Here is a 23,823-nt window from a genome sequence, read left to right as displayed (position 1 = left end):
CCCCACCCCTGACCCCCCCCCCCAAAAAAAATGGTCCTCAAAATCACGACAGCCTATTCTAAACCGATCCTTATAAGTGGCTTGTGCTATATTCAAAATAAACTTGCAAGTAAATTATTTTGTTTCTTGCATTACTGGTGTGTCTAAAAGCACATTACTAAACTTCTATGGTATATTATTTCAAAACTTGAATAGCATATGAAAGGAAACAGGCAAATTCAAAGGGTCTGATATAACTAAATGTAAGCAACCAAAATCCTGTTTGATGCTCCTCCATTTTGTCAATCTAGTGTTACCAATCCAGGCATAGGCCAGAATAGAATATATATTCTACTCCTCTTTCACCTTTCAGCAGAAACAGCAATTAAAAAAAGTAGGGGAAGATGGGATTCCAATTGCACTGGGAAGAAAAAAGATGGGGGAGAAATCTAAATGACTAAAGACAGATAAAAGAGGCAACTGTATATAGACGCACAAGAGAGCCCTATTAAGTACAGGTAGTCCTTGAGTTACGACCACAATTGAGCCCAAAATTTATTTTGCTAAGTGAAACATCTGTTAAGTGAGTTTGCCCTGTTTTACGACCTTTCTTGCCACAGTTGTTAAGTAAAACACTGAGTTTGTTACATTGGTGACATGGTTGTTAAGTGAATCTGGATTCCCCATTGACTTTGCTTGTCAGAAGGCCACAAAAGCTGATCACATGACCTTTCTGATGGTTAGAGCGTCCGAGGGTCATGTGATCATTGCAAGCTTACAGAATTGCAAGATACCAGGATTGCAATCTTCCCAAGCAAAGTCAGTAGGGGAAGCTGGATTCCCAGGGTTCACTTAAGAACTGCCGTGATTCGTTTAATAATCATGGCATAAAATGGTTGCAAAGTCAGGAATGACCCACTTAACAGCCATCTTGCATAGAAATGAAAAATTCTGGTACAAATTGTGGTCATACGTCAATTACCAGTATGATGCCTAACTCCCAGCAACTCTAAATTATATGGAGCGGGAGGAATCTTCCTTTCTGATAAACTATAAAAATTCTTGATGAAAAATTCTTCGTGCCTAGTTGATTACTCTATTAGGAGGGAGGTCCACTTTTGGATGGAAATTTGTTGAAGACCAGATGTAGAAATTAATAAGAATTAATTTCTATTATCAATATAAACAAAGTATAGCAACAACATTTCCTGTAGATTTTTGTATCAAAGCGGGTGAAATAATATACTTTTACACATTAATTTGTTGCTACATTTTGCAGTGTACTACAGCTTGCAGTGTGCATGTAGCTTGAGTTTTCTCATGAAAGTGATCAACTACTGCATTAAATCCCCTTTAATCTACTCAGTTGCATTCTATCCCTGTGTGCTATTTAATACTTTATTTTTAAAAACAATAAGGTAAGTGTCAATACAAGCAGTTATATTTCATAATAAGAATTTGGTTGGAAGTTCTGCTGAGGGGCATTTTATCACTTTCAGGCCTCATAGGAACTTCCTTTTCAAAGTGTTCAACAATGTATTTAGGCTTGAATTTTCTCAGAGTCCTGAAAATTATTTACATGAGTACTTGTTTGGAATGCAGAGATTCTAGGCATTTAGATTCCTATTCAAAATTAATATCCGTGCTATATTAAACTTTTCAAATCTGCTGCTTCATATAATATATTTCTATTACCAGATAATGTTACAAAATTAAAGAAACAAATCATGCCAGAACCACAGAATAGTAGATGATATGCAGCAATCTTTTTAAAAAAATGGAAAAAAAAAGGAAAGCTAAAATGATTTTTTCCCCCTGAAGAACACTGGTATTATATTAAGTATGGAGTCATAATAGAAAAATCTATTTCTGTGCAACTAAGACAAAGGTTACTTTGTTTTCCCCAAAATAAGACCTCCCTGGATAATAAGCCCAATTGAGCTTTTGAGTGCATGTGCTAAAATAAGCCCTCCCCTGAAAATAAGCCTTCTCCAAAAATATTGCAACACAGCAGAAGCCATGAGGTGACCACACTCGACGCCTCTTGTACCTCAAAAATAATAAGACCTCCCTGAAAATAAGGCCTAGTGCTTATTTCGGGGGTCAAAAGAAAATAAGACCCTGTCTTATTTTGTGGAAAATATGGTATTATATTCTCTTATTATCGCAGTTTTAAAAAAAAGATTACACTAATTCATTGCCCTAAAGCATGACATTTTGCCTACAATGCTTATATAATAGTACAATTCAGAAACGAGAAACTGGAGACTGTCAGATGTTGTTGGATTTCTAATTCCATCAGCCCAGCAATCAGGGAATTGCTGTCTACCAACATACGTCTGGCTTCATACTGTGTCTTCTTCTGCTATAAAACATTTCAAAAGTGATATTACAGCTGAAATGCCAGACAGGAACTATTGTATGTTACTGTTCCTATTGGAAGTTAGCAAATTACAGCACAGTGCATTTTGTGTTTAACTGGATCCTACGACTCAGCAGTTAAAGATGCTGAGCTTGCCAGCTGGAGAGCTGACATCCCGGGTTTGAGACCCAGGTACCGTGCAATGGAGTAAGCTCCCCATTCCTTGCTCCAGCTCCTGCCCACCTAGCAGTTCAAAAGCATGCAAATGCTTCCCCCTTTGGTGGGAAAGTAACAGTGTTCCGTGCTCCTATAGCATCCAAATTAGAAAGAAAAAGAGCTGTATACAGGTAGTGCTCGACTTACAACCACAATTGAGCCCCAAATTTCTGTCGCTAAGTGAAACATTTGTTAAGTGAATCTTCGATCCATAGTGCGACCTTTCTTGCTACAGTTGTTAAGTGAATCACTGCAGTTGTTAAATCTGGCTTCCCCATTGACTTTGCTTGTCAGAAGGGTGCAAAAGGGGATCACATGACCCCAGGACACAGCAACTATCATACGTTTGAACCAGTTGCCAAGCGTCTGAATTTTGATCATATGACCATGAGGCTGCTGCAATGGTCGTTAAATGTGAAAAACGATTATAAGTCATTTTTTCCAGTGCCGTTGTAACTTGAACGATGACTATACCAACTGTTGTAAGTCTAGGACTACCTGTTTATGTTTTATGACAGGCGTTGACATCCAAAATAGTATGAGTCAATCATACCATTTTAATATAACATTAAGAGATTCATATTACTTATGAATTGGAATTGATTGGCTATGAAAGTGCCTTCTCTACATCACAATTCCCCAGTCCATAGAGAACTGTATGAAAAATACTAAACATACATCTGTGATGTTTCAGATATGAGGCATGTGGATTTTACAATGAAAAGGATTTGAACTTTTCATCAATGTATATTGAGCTTATATTAAAGGCTTGTCAGGTTTCATGGATAGAAGAGGATTGCTAATAAAAATACAATGAATAGAAATAATAAGATTAGACTAGACTAAAGCTGGAAGGGACCTTTGAGGTCTTCTAGTTCAGCCCCTGCTCAAGCAGGAGAACCTATTAGTTGGATAGAACAATTAGTTGGGGATACTGTATGAACTTTACTTTCTGTAAGTAGACAATGGAAAGGTTTTACACCTATTATCTAGCCATTATCCGCAGGGCTTCACTTGACTTGTAATATCGGAATGAGTTTAAGATGTTAAAGTGATAAATGCAAAATCTAAAGTCAGTTTAGATCCTCCAGATTTATTTATTACACACATAACCATTCATCTACCCAAAGGAACTGTGGATGATGAAGAAGTTCAAGATTTGACTTCTTTTTCTTCCCCAGAAAGGTTTTTTCTCCTTTGCACCTTGGGTGTATTTAACTGCAGCCTTGTTAAAAGTAAAGATTTGTAGACACCGTTCCTACCAAATTAATAACTTGCACGGTGTGTTTTGAACATTTGCAGCAAGCTTTTCTCTCATAAGATGCGTACTGTTAGATTTCACAACTGTACTTCAATTTAACACATGAGAAGCAGGAGGAAATTGATTCTTTTTGAAATGCTTCCTACAATTCTCAGCTGATCTCTAAGACTTGTTAAATAAATACATGTTATTGCTGGATGAGGCAACATTGCGTGAACAGAAAACTAGTTATTAAGCTCAGTCAATAGGCACATACAGACAGTGTGGTCTCTTCTGTTAGAAGATTATTACATGAAGGATGGAAGGAGAGGAGGTTTTTTTTCCAGATGATCTAGGCAGAATTCAGGAGATTTTTTTTTATAGTGTTATGTTTAGATTCTAAAAATAGTGATATACACATCCAGTTTTATTTAGCCAATGATGAACTAATTGGTAGCTGCCAAAAAAGCCAACACAATTCTGGGCTGCATAAGCAGAGGGATAGAATCAAGATCACATGAAGTGTTAATGCCACTCTATAATGCCTTGGTAAGGCCACGCTTGGAATACTGCATCCAGTTTTCATCGCCAGGATGTAAAAAAGATGCTGAGACTCTAGAAAGAGTACAGAGAAGAGCAACAAAGATAATTTGGGGACTGGAGGCTAAAACATATGAGGAACGAATGCAGGAACTGGGTATGTCTAGTTTAATGAAAAGAAAGACTAGGGGAGACATGCTAGCAGTGTTCCAATATCTCAGGGGTTGCCACAAAGAAGGGAGAGACAAGCTATTCTACAAAGCACCTGACAAGAAGCAATGTATGGAAACTAATTAGGGAGAGAAGCAACTTAGAACTAAGGAGAAATTTCCTGACAGTTAGAACAATTAATCAGTGCAACAACTTGCCCCCAGAAGTTGTGAATGCTTCCAACCCTGGAAGTTTTTAAGAAGATGGTGGGTAACCAATTGTCTGAAGTGGTGTAGGGTTTCCTGTCTAGGCAGGGGGTGGACTAGAAGACCTCCAAGGTCCCTTCCAACTCTGTTATTCTATTCTATTCTAATCCTTCAGGGAGTATAGTTATGAGGAATGGACTTCTGGAGAACCTCAGTGTGCACTGTGGAACCTTTATCCAGGCAAGCTCTCCTCCCATCCCATGATTTAGACCATTCTATGGATAGAGAAGGCTTCTCTCTGCTACCGTCACTCACCACAAGAAGGGTGGAAGAGTCATACTTCCTCTCTTTGCATCTAGAGATTAGAGCTGCCCCCCTCCCCAGTTCTGCTGACTGATGACTTTAATATGCCCCCCCCCTCTCTCTCTCTCTCTCTCTCTCCCTCCCTCCCTCCCTCCCTCCCTCCCTCTCTCCCTCTCTCTCTCTCTCAGGTGGTTACCATCTCATTATCAATTAATCTGTGCTTTACATCAGTTGTATTTTAGAAGTACTTTGGTCTAAGACCATAATAAAACCTTCATTCATTTAGTCTCCGTATAGAATGGACAAGCAGGTTCATTATAAAGATTTGTGCCTAGAGAAATGCTTTTAGTTCAGATTGTACTGGGGATAACGCCTGAATTCTTCATAAAGATGTGTTCCCACAACTACTGCCATTCCTACGATATGCAGCATGTCTCATACCAAGCAAATGCCTGATTTAAATTAAATATTGAGGGAGACAAGGAGACTTCAAGGTATTTCCAGTCTCTTGAAAATGTCACTATTGTGGATGGACTTTTGGAGCCCAAAAGAAATCGCTAATTTTTAATTCTTTTTTTGAAGTCACAATTCTAACCAATATACTTAATTTAATTGTTTTCTTCTAAATCTGATGTTATAGGGCAATAATATCATAACCAGGATTAAAATTAGGGCTTCAAGCCACTCAAATATACAAACAAGAAGAACTGTTAACAATTTAAAAATTGCAAATAGTTCTTCCTATTTGTATATTTGAGTGGCTTGAAGCCCTAATTTTAATCCTGCTTATGATTTAATAAAATGGATCTGAAAATGGATAAAGTGTCACAAGAACTATATGAAAGTAGTAAAATATGGATCAAATCACCAATTAATTTTAGTTAACAGTAGTTATACTTTCTATGATTGCTCCGATTACAGTCAACTGCTTTCTGCAATACTTGCTTTTTATGTTTTATCTAGATGCTCAGCCTAGTGATGGAGAAAGGGAAATATGGAACCAAGTGAACGCTGTTTTACAGGACTCAGAAAGTATGCTTTCAGACCTACAGTCTTACAAAGGAGCTGGACAAGAGATTAGAGATGTGCGTTCAATTATATTATATGAAAACAATATATTCTCAAGAAGGAAATTAAACACGTGTGATTTATGTAAAAAAAAAAAAGTATTGAAACAAAACAGCCAGGATTTCTTGGAATTATAATATGCAACACTGAAAATTTTAAGAAGAGCTATTCACATTTTAAGAGACATTTGCAAAGATCTCCTTTTCGGAAGTAAAACAAGAAAAAAAACCTATCACTGCAGCCAATTATTGTGGGAAATTATCAAAATGATAATCTAATTTAAATTTAGAGTGTTACACTTTGCTATTCTTAATTAGAAACCAGTAGTTCAGTCTGTGAGTATGTACCGATATATACATTTGCAACAGATAAGGCTTTGTTCCTAGGGTTATTATTTTATTAAACTCGATAATAATGGGACCTGAGCGGCCCATTATATAGTGGCCCAAAAGTGTTTAGCATACTTGCCAGACCAGCAGTTGATCTGTGTTTCTTGGATGAGAATCAAATCAACAACTTCAAGGGGAAAAATAGTCCGGTTGCCTTTTGAAAAAGCAACTTTGGGGACAACCATGACTTGGATGACTGAGAATCTCCATAGATGTGGAGGCAGCTAATAAAACAGACTCTTATTCCCTTGACTCTAAATAGGCATTGATTAAATCTTTATCTTATTTATACAAAGAAGTAGAGCGAGGGGAGAAAGAGAAAAGATATTTTAAAAAGTAAGAAATCTGCCAGAATAATTAAGATCTTTCAGTAAAATACATCCTAATAAATCAGTGTATATATGTATGTATGCATATCAGAGGTGGATTGCTACCAGTTCGCACCGTTTTGGGCGAACCAGTAGTGAAAATTGCGATTGGGTCGCTGAACTCAAGGTTCTAATTATGACCTTTAAAGCACTCCATGGCTTAGGCCCAGGATACCTGCGAGACCACCTACTGCCAGCGGTAGCCTCCCACCGTCCAGTGCGATCCCACAGAGTTGGCCTCCTCAGGGTGCCGTTGGCCAGACAGTGTTGGCTAGCGACCCCCAGGGGGAGAGCCTTCTCTGTGGGAGCCCCTTCCCTCTGGAATGAGCTGCCCCCGGAGCTTCGTATAATCCCCGACCTCTGGTCCTTCCGACGCGCCCTAAAAAGTTGGCTTTTCCAGCAAGCCAGCCTGGCCTGAATAAAATAAAATAAATGATTGATTATTGTTAATTTTAATTCGAATTTTTTTAAAATGTTATTGTTAATCTTAATTGGGTTTGTTTTTTGCATACTCTATCTAATTTTTTTTAACTTTTGTAATATATATATATATATATATATATATATATATATATATATATATATATATATATATATATTTATATATATATATTTTAAATGTGGGAGAAGCGTGGCATATAAATCCAATAAACAAACAAACTGGCAGAGACAGCACACTCACCATGCCCCCAAACTGGTTTTCCAGCTGTCAGGGCATGTTTGTTTCACATTTTTAATGTTCTACGCATGTGCAGGCCTATTTACAGGCAACTGTGCACACGTGTGGAGAAAATTGTGCGCACCGAACTGGCATTAACACCAGCAGCAACCCCACCCCTGATGCATATAAACATATTCTGTTAAAGGATACTCCTCCATTCTCTCCCCACCCCAACAAATTTCCTCTCGTTCATCCAATTCATTCCTAAAATAGGGGCAAACTCCTCTTGCCAAAAGTTGGAAGAGATTTCTTTCAAAAGCTTCTGGGATTCTTTTTTTTTTTTTTTTTAAAGGGACACACAAAATTCTTTGAGAGAAAGACAAATACCATACTGTATTAGAATTAGCTTTCATTCTGACTGTTCATTCATTTATGTGCATGGGAAGGACAGAATGGGCACTGTGACATTAAATAAATGAAGTTTTTTTTTTTTCAAGTTATTACTGTTTTCCAGGCAATACAAAACCCGAATGATATTCAGCTGCAGGAAAGAGCATGGAATTCAGTATGCCCGCTGGTTGTGAGGTTAAAGCGGTTCTATGAATTTTCTCTCAGACTAGGTGAGGTTCTGTCTTTTATGGTCTCAAGAACTGGCTAGCTCATGAAGTTTTGTGAATATTGTTGGACATTTTCTACTGCCCTGTTACATTTTTTCCCCCTTGGATATAGGCACTTCTGAATACTGTGTGCATGAATTCTTAGAAGAATGTAGTTAGAGCAGCAACACATAACTTGGAGGCTGACGGAAGCTAAGCTTCTAGTTTTTTTTTTTTTAACTGCTAGAATTCCAAGGATGGAATGATGGTGTCACAGAAGGTGATCTGAATTTGTCAAGTTTGAAATGCAGTCCTTATTGGGTTTTTAGAAAAGGAAAAATTCTGCACTTTTCCCGGATTTACAATTTACTTGATTTTGTTTGCTGTCAAAAACTGGCCCAAATTTATTACTTGTCAGTTTGCTACCAGACTTTAGAAGCAGAACTTTTAAGGGCTGTGAAAGCTTTAAAGAGTTTTTTTTAAAAAAAATAAAGCTTGTGAATTGCAGATTGTCAATTACTCATACCTATTTAAAAAAAAACCAGAAAGTTAAAACATGCAAAAGAAGAGCCATGTTGATTTGCTGTAACAAAAACTAAGAAGTAAACTTCTGGTACTTGAATACTAATAAATACGGTAGCATTAGCTTTCTAAATTCTATTCCATGAGGTTAATTAGTTGCAGACTGGCCATAGTTATCAATGTCAATTCTATAAGCGGTCATCGACTTAACAGCCATTCATTTAATAATGGTTCAAAGTTATGTCAGCCTTGGAAAAAGTGATTTATGATCTGTCCTTGCATGTATGACTGTGCACCTTCTCTGTGCTCATGTGACTGCAATTAGGGCTTCCAGCTCACATTTGTGACTAATTTCTACATTTTGCAGTCACATGCTTGCAATTTGCAGCAGTCAGTTTTTGACAAAGAAAGATTTGTTTAATGACCACACGATTCATTTAACAGCCATGGTGATTCGTTTAATAACTGCAGTAAAATATTCATAAAATTGAGTCTGCTCGTGTGGTGACTTGTACTATGACTGTGCTGACTTACGACAAAAATTCCAGTCCCAATTGCGGTTATTAAGTCGACTCCTTGTATCAAATTCAGACAATGCTGCATAAGAATGCTAATATATACTTTTTCCACCTGTTTGAATTTCAGCCACGTGTAATTATACCAAAAGTCCTTTTTTACCTTCCTCTTTCCCTTCCCGTTCCTCAATCCCTGATAGTGGTTGAGTTCACAACAAGCATAAGCTTTCAGATTTGATCACTCTAAGAGTTTTGTTGAAATCTTGCACTGTGCTACTCCATATTCCTTACTGAACAGTAAATGGCAAATAGTGGAAAGTAAAGATTAAAGCTTATCCTTTCCTCTAACAGTTTTATCACTTGTTTCTATAAATTGCAAATTATTTCCCACCTAAAATATTTAGCTGTTTTCCTCCAAGTAGTCTTCAATTATGTAAATGAACATTTTTGGAATGTTTAAGTGATCGCTTTTCTAAAGCAGTAGGAAGATTCCTTTTAAAAAAATGAAACAAAATTGAATATTTTGGATTTTTTTTTCCAGAAAAAGCATTGCAGAGTTTATTAGAATCCTTGACTTGTCCACCCTACACGCCAACTCAGCATTTAGAGCGAGAGCAAGCCCTAGCAAAGCAGTTTGCAGAGATCTTGCATTTTACTCTCCGCTTTGATGAACTTAAGGTTAGTAAGGATAAAGGAATATTCAGCCAATGCAGAATGTTTTAATTGTCGGTTCTCAGTAAGAACACTGAAGTCGACCTTCCTTTTTTTTTGTTTCAGATGAGAAACCCAGCAATTCAAAATGACTTTAGCTATTATAGAAGGACATTAAGTCGCAACAGAATAAACAACATGCATGTGAGTAAAATGTTTCTTTCCAGAATTGGGGATTTCATTTATGAGACAATTAGGAGCGACAATAGGAAATTACAGTGCTTCATACAAAGTTAGAGAATCAGTTTTGCCTATTTCTCTTGAGTATTACCTAAACTAGGGGTGTCAAACTGAAAGCCTGGGGACCAGATCCAGCCCTCGGGGTGCTTAAATTTGGCCCATGGGACTGCCCTGAAAAAGCGAAGGACCAACTTCATTTTCGCTGGCAGAGGGTTGCAGGTGGCTGTTACAGCTGAAAATGGAGCTCTGGAGCCCATTTTCTCTGGCAGTGGGCTCGGCCCACCACAGGCACCCTTGACACAAGTGACGTCGAGCTGGCCATGCCCACCCCATCGCCCTAAGGTCAAACACAACCCTAATGCGGCCCTCAATGAAATTGAAGTTGACACAAACACACACACACACACACACACACACCGATCTAAACCATCCAGGCTCTACTACATTTCCCTCTCTGCTATATTCATCCCAGTGTAATTTTTGTAGTTATGCTACAGGCAGATTTTGTTTACATTTATGTGGGTTAAATCAGGAAGTTTTGTTTTTGCCTGTTTTGCTTAAAAGCGTCGTTGCAAAAGCGTCGTTATAAATATGTTGCGGGGCTGTTTTTTTCCCCCCGAAAACCATGAAACGTTTTCTTTGCATGGTGTCAGTCATTTTTTTTAAACTTTGAGATTCTGCCTTTAGACTTCTATTATGCTGCTACTCCTTTGTTCAGAAGGATAAAAACATATCCAGAACCCTTCTGTGTATTGATGCAGTGGGGATGGGTGTTTTCTTCTGATTGCTAAACTAGATAATCTGATTAGCATGGAAAAGCCATATGTTAATGGATATATGTGTGTGTCTGTGTGTGTGTGTGTGCACGCGCGCACACATACACACACATCTGTCTATCTCTATCTATCTATCTATCTATCTATCTATCTATCTATCTATCTATCTATCTATCTATCTCAGAGGTGGGTTGCTCCCAGTTCAGCTCGGATTGGGCAAACCGGTAGTAGCAGCGGCGGGAGGTTCTGGCCACCCGCCTAGACTGGTAGTAAAAAAAAAAATGGATATAAAATTAACCGTTACCATACATGTTCATAATAATGAAAGGTAGTAGTATTTTAACTTTTTCTTTAAATACAACAACTTGTCTAGTGCTAGACAATGCTTTTGAGAATCCACTTCAAAAGGTTTTTTTTCGTAAAGGAGGAATGGTGTTTAAAAAAAAAAAACAATTCCAGCTTTCCTTAGGACACAAAGATTGCATAATTTTGCTGTCTTGGTTACAAGGCTTGGAACATTTTTATGCTTTGAATATGAGCTGCAACTTCTCGTATATTTATGCATAGCAGTAAGTAAAAAAGCACTTTTCTAAAAAAAAATAAAAAGCAAATAACACTAATCTGTCTCTCATGTTTTAAACAGCTTGACATTGAGAGTGAAGTGAACAATGAGATGGCTAACAGAATGTCCCTGTTCTACGCAGAAGCTACACCGGTTCTGAAAACACTGAGTAATGCTACCACCCATTTTGTCGTAGAAGTGAGCAAAAGTTTTAATTGATTTCTTTCCGAAAGCTCAAAATCAAATCAGAAGTCTGGACTGACCCTAACTGACCTCTTTTGTTGGCTTGTTTTAACTTTTGTAGAATAAAACGTTGCCAATTGAGAATACAACAGATTGTCTCAGCACGATGGCAAGTGTATGTAAAGTCATGCTGGAAACACCGTAAGTTATGAGCAATGGGCGTATGTATCAATGTTGCTATAATAAGGAAATTTTTAAAAGATTTTTTTTTTAATTTTAAAAAAAATTAAAAATCAAGTCATCTTTTGCCAAGATTCTGGTTTAGCAACGAATGAGCAGCTTCCTGGTGGGTAGTGCTCCAGTAGCTTCCACTGGCTGTTCCTCCTCCATCATCATCATCATCATCATCATCATGAGTTGTTCTCCGCCCTGAGTCCCTCCTGGAGAAGGGCAGCATACAAATAAACCAAATACAAATACAAATACAATCATCATCATCATCATCATCATCATCATTTAAGCAAGGCACAGATGAAAGCTGCACCACAATCCAGATCTGAAAGGGAAAGAAGCAGACGGAACACCTTTTGACACTACCTTAAATCAGATGCAGGTAGTCCTTGACTTATGACCATAATGGAGCTTGCCATTTATGGTTGTAAAGCATGAGGGTACCTAAAGCAGGTCATGATGTGACAAACCCAAAAGTACTTTTTTCCAAGAGGCAACTGGACTTTTTTTTTTTTTTTTTGGGGGGGGGGGAGGTTGAAGATGTTTCGCTTCTCATCCAAGAAACTTCTTCAGTTCTGACTGGATGGTGGGGAATAGAATGTTGGTCATCCTGACGACATAGATAAACCATCAGGTGGCCTCAACAGCTGTCTAGATTTAGATTTAGATTTATTTTATTTGTATGCCGCCCTTTTCCGGGAGGGACTCAGGGCGGCGAACAACTCAAGGGGGGAAAGGGAACATAGAACACAATACAAGTGATTAAAATAACCAAGAATCACACAGCCACACAGGTCGAGAGGGGAGGGGAACTCATCAACCCCAGGCCTGCCGGCACAGCCAGATTTTGACGGCTTTCCGGAAGGCCTGGAGAGAGGTGAGCGTCCGAATCTCCGCGGGGAGTTCGTTCCAAAGGGCCGGAGCTGCCACAGAGAAGGCCCTCCCCCGGGTGGTAGCCAGATGGCATTGGCTGGTGGACGGAACCCGGAGGAGGCCGACCCTGTGTGATCTAATGGGTCTTTGGGAGATAATTGGCAGCAGGCGGTCTCTCAAGTACCCAGGTCCAATACCATGAAGGGCTTTATAAGTTACGACTAGCACTTTGAAGCGTATCCGGAGACCGATCGGTAACCAGTGCAGCTCGCGGAGGATAGGTGTAACGTGGGTCATGATGTGGGTCTAAAAAGAATACAAATGACCAGCTTTTTGCAAGGAGTATAAATCCTTCCATTTCCCACCAAGAAAAAAAACAGAAAGTCCAGTTGCCTCCTAGAAAAAAGGACCTTTAGGATAACCATGACCTGGATGACTGAGAATCTCCATAGACGTGTGACAAACCCAACTTTATGACCTTTTTTGTGGCAGTCATTAAGAGAATCACCATGGTTGCTAAGTGAATCTGCAGTTGTTAAGTAAAATCCATTATTTGCTATGGGGCATTTCGTCAAAAAATGGAAGTAAAGTAAACTGGTTATCAACAAAAACATCCTAAATCACAGTCACATGCCCAGGGGATGCTGCTAATGGCCTTAAACCTGAGCTGGTTGCAGAATACCCCAAATCCGGTCACAAAACCATGGGATCTTTGGAACTGGGTCATAAGTGCATCCTTCCAGTTGGTCTCTATAAACAACCAGTTGTAAGTCAAGGACTACTTGCTGAATCTGTACTGTGGCTGGGAAAATGCATAAGCTTGTTAATGAGTGGCCAGCAGGTGCTATATCTTTCCATCGATCATCTTATCTGTCCATCTTACCATCCATCGGCTAGCATGACTTATTTTGCTACTTGGGAAAAGAAAGGACCAGATGATTTTCAGCAGTTGTGATATAGGAGGCTCTAGTGCAGTGTTTCTCAACCTTGGCAACTTGAAGATGTCTGGACTTCAACTCCCAGAATTCCCCAGCCAGCATTCGCTGGCTGGGGAATTCTGGGAGTTGAAGTCCAGACATCTTCCAAGTTGCCAAGGTTGAGAAACACTGCTCTAGTGGCTTTAGAAAAGGAGTTTGAGGATGCTTGCATCCTGATGCCACAGGTTGCCTACTCCTTTCTGCAATACAAACATCACAGTAGGAGCTGTCCATGGTTTTCTGTCAGAAGAATTAAGAAGGAGCCATTGAAGTCAAAATGTAGGCTACTGTGCTGATCATTTATTACTGACCCAGCACATCTGTGAATTCTGGCTTGCTGTGTCACTCGGGCGCCTAAGGCTGCCTCTTGCAAACATGGCCAATGTTTGAAATCCTCAACGCAGAACTAAACAGAAAATATATAACTTCATTGGCTGTATCTAGAGACAATCTGTACATGTCAGACATGTTTGGCAGTAACTTGAACGTTTCCAATGTCTAGTTTGATACCTTCTGGAGTTAAAGTACAAGTTATGCCATGGTCTCTTGTGTTCTTCTCTGGGAAATTTCTAGTCAATTGAACCTATCATCACTTATCTATATACTTTTCACTTTAAGTTGGTGAAATCAACCCTCCTGCAAACTGAGTTCAATTTTTGGTAATTTCATGAACACGACAGTGTAGTATTCATGGCCATCTTCTAGAAGTGGCTTGATTTTGCCTTCCTCTGAGGTTACCCTGGCAGGGTCCAATACAAGTAATAAGTAGGCCTGCCCCTTGTTAGTTTCTGGGTGCCAACAAAGGTCAAATAGGGACTGTCTCCTGCCGAGGCTACCATAATATAAGGAATGTCCTGCTGAATACAGATTAAAGGGTTGTGGAAACTTGCATTCTTTTCACACAGGTATATACGGGTAGTTCATTAAGTGGAATGCTTTCTTTCTTCTGTCTGCTTCCAATCAAATGATTTCCAAAATCATATTAGTTTAGTTTAGTTTATTTGTCTTGTATGCCGCCCACTCCCGAAGGACTCCGGGCGGCTCACAATAGACAGGGAAAGGGGGATAAATAGACAAGACAACACTTTAAAAACGCAACATTCACAATTTCCGTGGGGCTGGATGTTTCACAAGCCCCCCCGGCCTGCTGGAGCAGCCAGGACTTGGTGGCTTTGCGGAGGGCCGGGAGGGTAGTAAGGGTCCGGATCTCCCCGGGGAGGTCATTCCATATTGCTACTGGTTGCCGGTTGCAATAGTCATGTTTTTATTTTGTATTTTTATAAGTCACTTTTCCGAGTGTACTCTTTCTTAAAGGAACAGCTAAAATCATTTTTGAAGTATTTTTGAATGTTGAAAAAGGCAATGCTGTGTTATAAATTAATCCTTAAGTGAATTACATTGGCTTGTTATCCTTATTTTTTTAAAAGCTTCAATATTCTTGGGGAGAGTGGAAAATGATATGGCAGGATGAAAAGGTTAAAGATCTTTAAAACAGGTCACTTTCCACATGACTTATCCTTTTAGCTGATTGTGTATTTTTACAGGCTTTGATGTTTGAAGGTTGGTCATTCTATCAGGAAAACTCAGTGAACCTTGCTCCCATCATCCATGCTGAAATGACTATGTATAGAAAATGCCAACAGTTACTTTCCTTCATCATCTAGCAACCTGCCTATTCATCCTTCCTTTGCAACCTTCTTTTTTAAAATAGGTTTTAGTAATAGAATAATGTTTAAAGCCAAAATATTTTTAAACGGAAGTGTTAAAATATTTTCTCACCCACACTTCATTTCTATCGATCGAGTAATTTTAAAGTTGCTGATGCATCGCTTTCTCAAAGTCATTATAAAAAAAACTATTTTGCAGCCTAAAGAAGGCAAGATTAAACTTACACACATTGTTACCATATTCCATTTTTCCTGAATTGTGAATTTCCCACGCCAGTTTTTAATTTAATTTCCTCAGAAAGTTCTGAATGCCTAAGATAACTTTAAAAGATTTGCATAATGTTAAAAGATACAAGTAAACCATCCTGGAGGCCAGTAGCATACCTTTTAGTCTTGCATCGGGTGCCAAGAAAGAATAGGTTTTTTTTCCCCCAAAAGATGTTGCAACAAATGGCCCGTTTGTTATCTCTTCCCCATCCCCTACCTCACTTCAAACAACAAATCTAGTTCATTATGTTCCTCTATAGCTCTCCTGCCAGCTGAAGGTATCAATTTTCTCTGAAGGTGTTACTTTCCCACTGCTGGAAGTGCTTCCCGACTTATCAAAGCATATTAATGTTATATTATAATGATTCTGCAGCTCCAAAGTGACACCGAGAGGCTAATCCTCCTCCACAGCTCTCCGTTTTAAATGTATCACGATTTCAGGATGCAGCACAATGCTCTAAAAGACAATATTGGGTGAAGTTAACTTTAGCCAAATCAAGGGCAATGACATTTGTCCTTGTGCATCTGTAGGGTATCGACACACTTGTATTTTTGTTAATGTCTTGCAGTCATTTTATGACTGAACCAAACACTCCCACTTCCCTTTAGCAGTAGAATTGGGATCAACAATGGGAAATAAATGTTCATTGGAAAGGAAACAAACCTTTGTGTTCATTGTGAGTTCTGTCTTCTTTGCTCTTCTCCCGCATGCTTATTTTTTATTTTTTTTACAAAGCTTTCTATTTTGCCAGTGTCTACTGTTGCTAATCTTTGCAGTCATTGACATTGCCCGCTATTCTCCCTTGAATAATTCTTTTCTACATGGCATTGAAGGTAAAGCATTTTTAATTTGAAAGATGGAAATGTATTGAAATAATATTTGTTTTAAAAATGCTGCCATTAATACCATTTATTTTTTTAAAAAAATTCTTACGTTTCAGAGAATACAGAACTAGATTCACCAGCGAAGAAACCCTCATGTTCTGCATGAGAGTAATGGTTGGGGTAATTATTCTCTACGACCACGTTCATCCAGTGGGAGCTTTCTCAAAGGCTTCAAAAATAGATGTAAGAATAATGATCGTCAAGGTTTTTTTTATTCCTAGCAAAAATTCACAGATCTTGTGGAAAAAGACGATTATGTTGGGTTCAGTGGTGCTTTAAAACATACCATATTTGTATGGCAAAGAGAAAAAAACTTTACGCTGGATACTTTCTCTTAAAAATACTTGATTAAAATCTCTACACTGACATGTAGGAATGCAAGAATTTCAAAACAGTTTACAGTACCAAATAAAACCCAGTGAAATGTTGCGTTAACACACAAAAAAAGAAGCCGAAAATTGAAAACTCGCTAGTATTCCATATCAGGGGAAAATAATTTTCAATGATTTCCTGAAGACAATCTGCACCTTATCCAAATGTTAACATTTTGGATAATTAATTACTCAGTGTAAAAGTCTCTGCAATAATAAAATTACAATAAAAGCAAATAATAAAATTTAAAGCAGCTGTAAAACCCAGCCAAGCCGAGCTATACACCAGAAACATGTTTAAATGCCTTGGGTTAAAAGGATTACCGAACTAGCGCAGGGCCCCTCAGTGGCAATCTCTGTACACAGATTTACAATTTAAAACGATGCATCTCAGAGAGAAATGCGGATAAAGGGGGAAATGAGCTGCCTCAGTTATATGTTTTATGCTGCTTTATAAAGTGGATCGGAAACGGAGTTGATACCTTCAGATAATATAGTTACGCTGCTTTTCCTTGTAGAGCATTTGACCTATGTATGCTGTTGGGAACGAGAGGCAAGTTCTTAATTCTTTCAGAAACTCCAGCAGCTAATAAAGATAATAGTTTGTCACTTGCTACCTCAGCTGCTTTTTCTCTCCTCGCGGTGGAAGATTCCCCCAGGCCAGCCGATAAGAGGAGCCATCCGCTTTTGGAGCCCAAGGCTGTACTGGGAATTTTAGGTTCAGAGTTTACCATCAGCATTTTGAAAAGGGGAGACTTGGGGACAGGGGAGAAAGTTGAGGAGCGTTTCCCAGTGCGACGTTTCCTTTGTCACACTTTTCTTTCTATATTGCTAACATTTCAAATGTGCACGCATGCCTCTGTCCCCACCATTCTAACTCCTCAAAGCAATATTGAGAGATAGAAATGCTGGGTAAAGCCCCTATTGCAGAAACTAAAGATAAGAGGCCTGGAAGATAGTGGCAGCAGCGCTCCCTAGATAAAAGTATGGTTGGAATCGTTTGTGGAATTTCAGCTCTGCCTAATAGCGCTAAGCAGCGTTCAAAACTATGTGAAGACTTTGAGGCATGGATTCAGGGACATCATGTCATTGTATTTATAAAAATCGTTAACATCTTGTTGGAAAATGACTGAGATGCTTGGCATAATTGAAGCATAATTTGCTGAGAGAGTCCTCTCTTACAAAGACTCTCTGGGTATGATGGGCAGAGCAAATTAGTTCCTGTTTGTTTTTTGTCCCATGAGTCTGGCAGAGCAGGCAGGGGTGTCAAACCCGTGGTGTCACGGCGGCAGTGGTGGGATTCAGCCAGTTCGCACCTATTCGGGAGAACCGGTTCTCAACTTTCTAAGAGGTTCAGAGAACCGATTGTTGGAAGAAATCTCCTTTTGTTTTTTTCCACTTTACAGGGCTAATCCTGTAAGGAAGGCAGGAAGGAAACATTCTGGTTTTATTTCCAGCCTAATCTTTATTGCCCTGCTTACAGAAACTGCCTCTCCGGTTAACCCTTATTACATTGTAACAGCTAAAGCGAAGCGCCCATCGACCTGAGTGACGTTGAGTTGGCCACGCCCACCCAGTCACATGACCACCGAGCCCCACCTACCTAGATGGTCATTAGGGCAGAGAACCGGTTGTTAAATTATTTGAATCCCATCACTGCACGGCAGCATCACGTGACGTATCGGGACTTCCCCCCCCTTTCGCTAAACTGGGCGGGGGCAGGGCCAGCATGTGACACAACCAGCCTGCAGGCTGCATGTTTGACACCACTGTTTGGGGAGGGAAATACACTGTTTTGACAGAATTCATTGTTTTCATTCCTTACTTTTGGGTATTTTGCATGAGCCCAAATTCAGGTTTTTTTTTTCTTGCACATTTTTTTTTTTTCCACAGATGAAGGGTTGCGTAAAGGTTTTAAGAGAACAGCCACCAGACACTGTTGAAGGGCTTTTGAATGCTCTCAGGTACCTGCCGGACCAACAATATTTTATTTTTATGGGCATAATGCATGATTTCCCCCTTCCCCTCAAGGTACTAATTGCGAAACCGTAGCCCACAAAGAAATGAGGTCAGCCATCCGGTTGTTTTCTTCACTTGAGGAAGCTGCTGGAAAAGAGCTGCTTTTTCCTTTTGTATGAGGAGGGGTAAGCAGGGGAGGAGCAGGAGTGGGATAAAATAAGAGAGGGCTCAGCGAGTCCACTTTTCTTCTCCATCTTGAACCTGACTCTTACTTTTATGCACAGAAAGAATGGTTAGGATCAAAAAATGTCAGGAGTTGCCCATACAGCTGTGGCCTTACTTCAACCAGGTTGCATGGTTCCACCACAAAACCGTGTTCGACTAAAGCGCGCTCGACGAAACCACGTAGCTGACGTCATCACAGGGCGACAACAGCGCGGAGACAGAAGCACGCTGTAAACGCTAAACCTAAAATTAACCCCTAAACCTAACCCCCCTAAACCTAATCCTAAACCTAACCCTAACCCTAAACCTAACCCTAAACCTAACCCTAACCCTAAAGCTAACCCTAAACCTAACCCTTACCTTAAGTTGAATTGGCTTGCTTTCAAAGCGCTATTTAAAGCGCCCTTCTTTCTCCGCGCTCGCTGTTGTCGCCCTGTGGATGATGTCAGCAACGCGGTTTAATCGGGCGCGCTTTAGTCGAGCGCGGTTTTGTCGTGCCACGCGGTTGCACATCCTTCCACTGTGACAAGTGTACATTGGCTGACGCTGAAGCCTATTCTAGATGCATTCTGTTCTCCACCCCTCGAAAGGGCAGGCGTGAGCTACATACTGGCTGAGAACAGTTACTTATTACGCAGGGTCTCCAGGTTTTAAAACATCAGCTCTATGAGGAGTATGGTTGATTAGTTAAGTAGTTTGCAGGTTGCAAGGAAACGGGTCTCCTGAGAGAAACCTGGAAGGAGGGAAATGAGGACAAGGCTGGGAAAAAATGGGAAAAGTCAATGAGCTTGGAGAATACAGTATCTGCATTAAGAGAAGCAATACCACAAGCTCATTTGCAATATATGTTTATAGTAAATATGCTGACTCTGTAAACCGCTTAGAGAGGGCTGAAAGCCCTATGAAGCGGTATATAAGTCTAACTGCTATTGCTATTGCTAAATGTAGCATAAGCCACATTTCAATCCATGAATTTCTTAAGGTTATTCATTACCTTTTGAGCCGAGGTGGCGCAGGGGTTAGGGTGCAGTACTGCAGGCCACTTCAGCTGACTGTTATCTGCAGCTCAGGGGTTCTAATCTCACCGGCTCAAGGTTGACTCAGCCTTCCATCCTTTCGAGGTGGGTAAAATGAGCACCCAGACTGTTGGGGGCAATATGCTGACTCTGTAAACCGCTTAGAGAGGGCTGAAAGCCCTATGAAGCGGTATATAAGTCTAACTGCTATTGCTATTGCTATTACATACTTATCTTGCATATGTGATAGTATAATGCAGATATAATGACAGCTGATGCTATTATTATTTTTACTATAGTTGTTATTAGTCTACAGTCCATAGTTATTGTTTCTATATTGACCCATGTTAATCCCATGCCTTTGGGTATGTTTGTTATCAGTTATTGTTTATTCTCAAAAATGGCTTTGGAGGAAAATGTTCTATAATTAAGAGCAAAAACCCTTCAGATTAAATCTGGGACTCAGCTCTATTTCTGTGAAGGGATGTGTAGAATTGTCTTTCCCACCCATGGAAGTAATACCAGCCTTTGGATTTTTGTCTTTGTCACTTTTAGGTTCACCACAAAACACCTGAATGATGAATCCACTTCGAAGCAAGTTCGAGCGATGCTTCAGTAATGCCCCTCCCCCTTTGAGAAATGGACTTTTAAATTATTTAGAGAAGGTGTTTGTTTACATAATTTAATAGTTTGTGGTGGTGTTAGTAAAGATGCATAATTTACACGATATAACAATTGATTTCTTCCCGTTGCTGCAGTGTGTGTGGATCTGTATCAATAACATGACTGACTTCGTAATTGCACGACATCCGTTTATGTGCTTGTATTACCATTCAAAAAGTTTGAAGAGGTACCTTTTAATTTGAATATATAAATAATGAAAGTGTCTGTGTGCCTTTGTTTTTTGTTTATGTTAAGAGGGTTGTGTTTTGGGGAGAGGTGTTTTGTGTGTGTGTGTGTGTGGCTGTATGCAGAATAACTCTTTGGGATAATCTCTTAACAATCATAATTCTTGACGGTGTGCCTGTGAAGATCTTGGTGCAACACCCACCCACCCCTTCTTGGTCTCCACGTTCATTGAACTTTTGCAACACCAAGGGCATGTGTTGCGTGGAGCAAGGAGTATGTTCCAGTTACCCAGTTCTTTCCGAGACTGGTAGACTCCTTTTCTAACAAATTTAGCAGGGTTTTCACCAAGGCCTGCACATGTATATACAATAATTTTGTTAAGTTTTTAAATTTATATGCGTAATGCTTGCCTTGTGCCTTTAGGCAGATCAGTGAGCTATGAATTATGGATGTAAACTAACGCCAGCCGAGTTTTGATGTAGAACTCTTAGCTTATTAAGCCAAGATAGAATATGTGTAAGAATTGCACCCTTGCATTCTCTCATTGTATTACCTTCTCTTTCTTTTCATTGTGAACCATAAACAGTGCTTCATGGATTAATTAGCCATACTTTCTTATCCTGTCCATACCTGGAAATTTTCCTTCCTAGTATCAGAAGAAGCCCCAAGTCTTAAAACAGACTTCCAGCTGGAGGAGAGAAGGAGCAGTGCAAGGACATATATGCAGCACAAGGCCTGTGCATCTCTTGACTCAGTAACGCAAGACACATGTCCATTCAAACCAAGCCAGAATGCAGGACTGTGCAGAAACCTAACGAGAGACAATGCTGTTGTGTAGAATATTGCCTGTGTCTATGTATGCTTGTGACCATACCAACAGCAGCACTGAGTCGCCTTGTGGTGTAAGGCACATTTTTTTGCTGTTTTCTTCATCCTTCTCTCTTAGAAGATTGAAACGTGACCGATCACAACGATTCCTTAACCACGCACAGCATCTTGCCATTAATATCTGTGCCATTTTTCATTTAGGCCTTACTTAAGGCCTAGTTCTTTCTTTGTATAACATCCAATAAATTCACTAGGAAAATAAGGGGTGGGGGGGAGACTTTTATTTTTGACATTTTTAAAGATGTATTTAATAGGTGTTTCACAATTCAAGCAACTTGCAATTGTAATTCAGCTATCTCTGTTAACTGTGTTGTGCATTCTAATGCTGAAAGTGAAGTGGCTCTGCTTCACTCTACTTACTATGATCCACATAGTAAGATTTTTTTAAAATATAAAAATAAATAAATAGTTTTATTCGTGCCGTTGGAAGATATCTTGGGTAGAAAGAAGACTCTCTCATGAAACCTGGTTCAGGTGACTGCGTGGCATGATTAACTCTTAATATATCTATTCCAGTGGTGGGTTTCAAAAATTGTTCGAACCTACTCTGTGGGTGTGGCCTCCTTTGTGGGAGTGGCTTGCTGCCCATGTGACCGGATGCGAGTGGCTTGCCGCCCATGTGACCGGATATGAAGATGCTGACGACACTTGTCAGAACCACCTTAAATTACCTCACATACAGCACTGGCATGCATAAGAATATGATGTAAACTTGTTTTTTAAAAGGCATCTTTGGTTTGCGTTAAAACAACTTCAACACACGCAATGTTCTGATTGCACCACAAACGCACTAGTCATCCTTACCTTTCACAGAGGCACTGAGTTTTATAAATAGGAGCATGATAGTGTAGAATAATCATATCCAAGGACCAGTGGTGGGTTTCAAAAATTTTTGGAACCTCTTCTGTAGGTGTGGCCTGCTTTCCGGGTCCACTGGTGGAACCTCTTCTAACCAGTTCGGTAGATTTGACGAACTGGTTCTACCGAATAGGTGCGAACTGGTAGGAACCCACCTCTGATCTATTCCTAGGAATACAACTTGTAAAATTAATTTTCTGAGCAACATCGTATCTGGTTTTACACTGATATTGCTAGAGTTGTTATGATTGTTTCACTTATGTATAATAGGAAGAAATACTTCTGAAAAACAAATGTGAGTTTACCTTCCAGGGGCCTCAAGTCATGCCATCTAAACAACAGTTTTTAGTGACACTGCAGTTCCTGCCAATTTCCCTTGATAGTTTTGTGTTACCCAACACTAGTGATTTGGGAATGCAGCTCTTGGTACACACCAGGGGTGGGTTTCTCGCCCCGTTCCAACCAGTTCGGTTGAAACGGGGCCGGCGGCGTCCTCGTGCACGCGCGCAGCGCACGCATGCATACTAGCGTCTGTGCGATGCTCCAGCTGCTCCTGGAGGATCGCGCAGGCGCTGTATGCATCCTGCGCATGCGTGGAAGCCAGAACTTGTCAAAACCGGGTAAGGAACGCGGGCGGGCGGGTGGGCCCTTCGCCGTTCCCGGAAGTTACTTACTTCCGGGTTCACCAACCAACCGGTTCGCGGGGACCGCCGCGAACCGGTTGAAACCCACCCCTGGTACACACAGATCTCCTTAAGTTCAGAAATATGGTTCAGATTGTACAACTCAAAACACTTGGCATAGCATTGTGCTGATTTCTGCGTATTAATCAGTTTGAACTAGCTAGTATCTTTGAATTGTGATGCTAGAATCTTCCTGGAGCTGCATGTGTTTTAATTCATATTGCGGTCCTTAGACAAGGAACTTTTCGCCTGTTTCTCTTTTGAATGTTTCTCCTAAATGATGGGCTGCAGCTGTGAAATGCTCAACTTGTAAGATTTCTCAGAAAACATGCTCACTTTGTACACTATATGGAATATGGTATTCATATATTTAGATCAGTTGATTTAAATGTATGTCTGACTTCGACTCAGTTTGTGCAGATTAGCTAAAATAAATATTTGTATGTTTGTAGAAACTTGGATTCCTCAAAAAATTAGGAGATAAAAGGGCCTAAATTGGAAACATAACTTTCTTGGTACAAATTTAGAAACCAGGGACATAAGAACA

The 23,823-nt window shown here is 39.8% G+C and overlaps 1 protein-coding gene across 2 annotated transcripts in view; it reads left to right on the top strand.

Annotated features, from left to right (window-relative positions):
- Window positions 1-20,886, top strand: part of CYRIA (CYFIP related Rac1 interactor A) — a 90,970-nt gene extending 70,084 nt beyond the window's left edge. For both annotated transcript variants that reach the window (XM_032214522.1, XM_032214523.1), the window contains exons 5-13: window positions 5,960-6,081; window positions 7,997-8,102; window positions 9,657-9,793; window positions 9,893-9,970; window positions 11,426-11,542; window positions 11,649-11,728; window positions 16,484-16,610; window positions 18,692-18,762; window positions 20,554-20,886. In XM_032214522.1, the coding sequence (XP_032070413.1) occupies window positions 5,960-6,081; window positions 7,997-8,102; window positions 9,657-9,793; window positions 9,893-9,970; window positions 11,426-11,542; window positions 11,649-11,728; window positions 16,484-16,610; window positions 18,692-18,762; window positions 20,554-20,617 (902 nt within the window). In that variant the 3' untranslated portion in view covers window positions 20,618-20,886. The remainder of the gene's footprint in view (window positions 1-5,959; window positions 6,082-7,996; window positions 8,103-9,656; window positions 9,794-9,892; window positions 9,971-11,425; window positions 11,543-11,648; window positions 11,729-16,483; window positions 16,611-18,691; window positions 18,763-20,553) is intronic.
- Window positions 20,887-23,823: the final 2,937 nt, after the last annotated feature.

This window comes from Thamnophis elegans, chromosome 3, assembly GCF_009769535.1.
Source record: "Thamnophis elegans isolate rThaEle1 chromosome 3, rThaEle1.pri, whole genome shotgun sequence".
In the NCBI taxonomy this organism is placed as follows: Eukaryota; Metazoa; Chordata; class Lepidosauria; order Squamata; family Colubridae; genus Thamnophis; species Thamnophis elegans.
The sequence above is the reverse complement of the archived record's forward strand: the minus strand, read 5'-3'. Positions and strand labels throughout refer to the sequence as shown.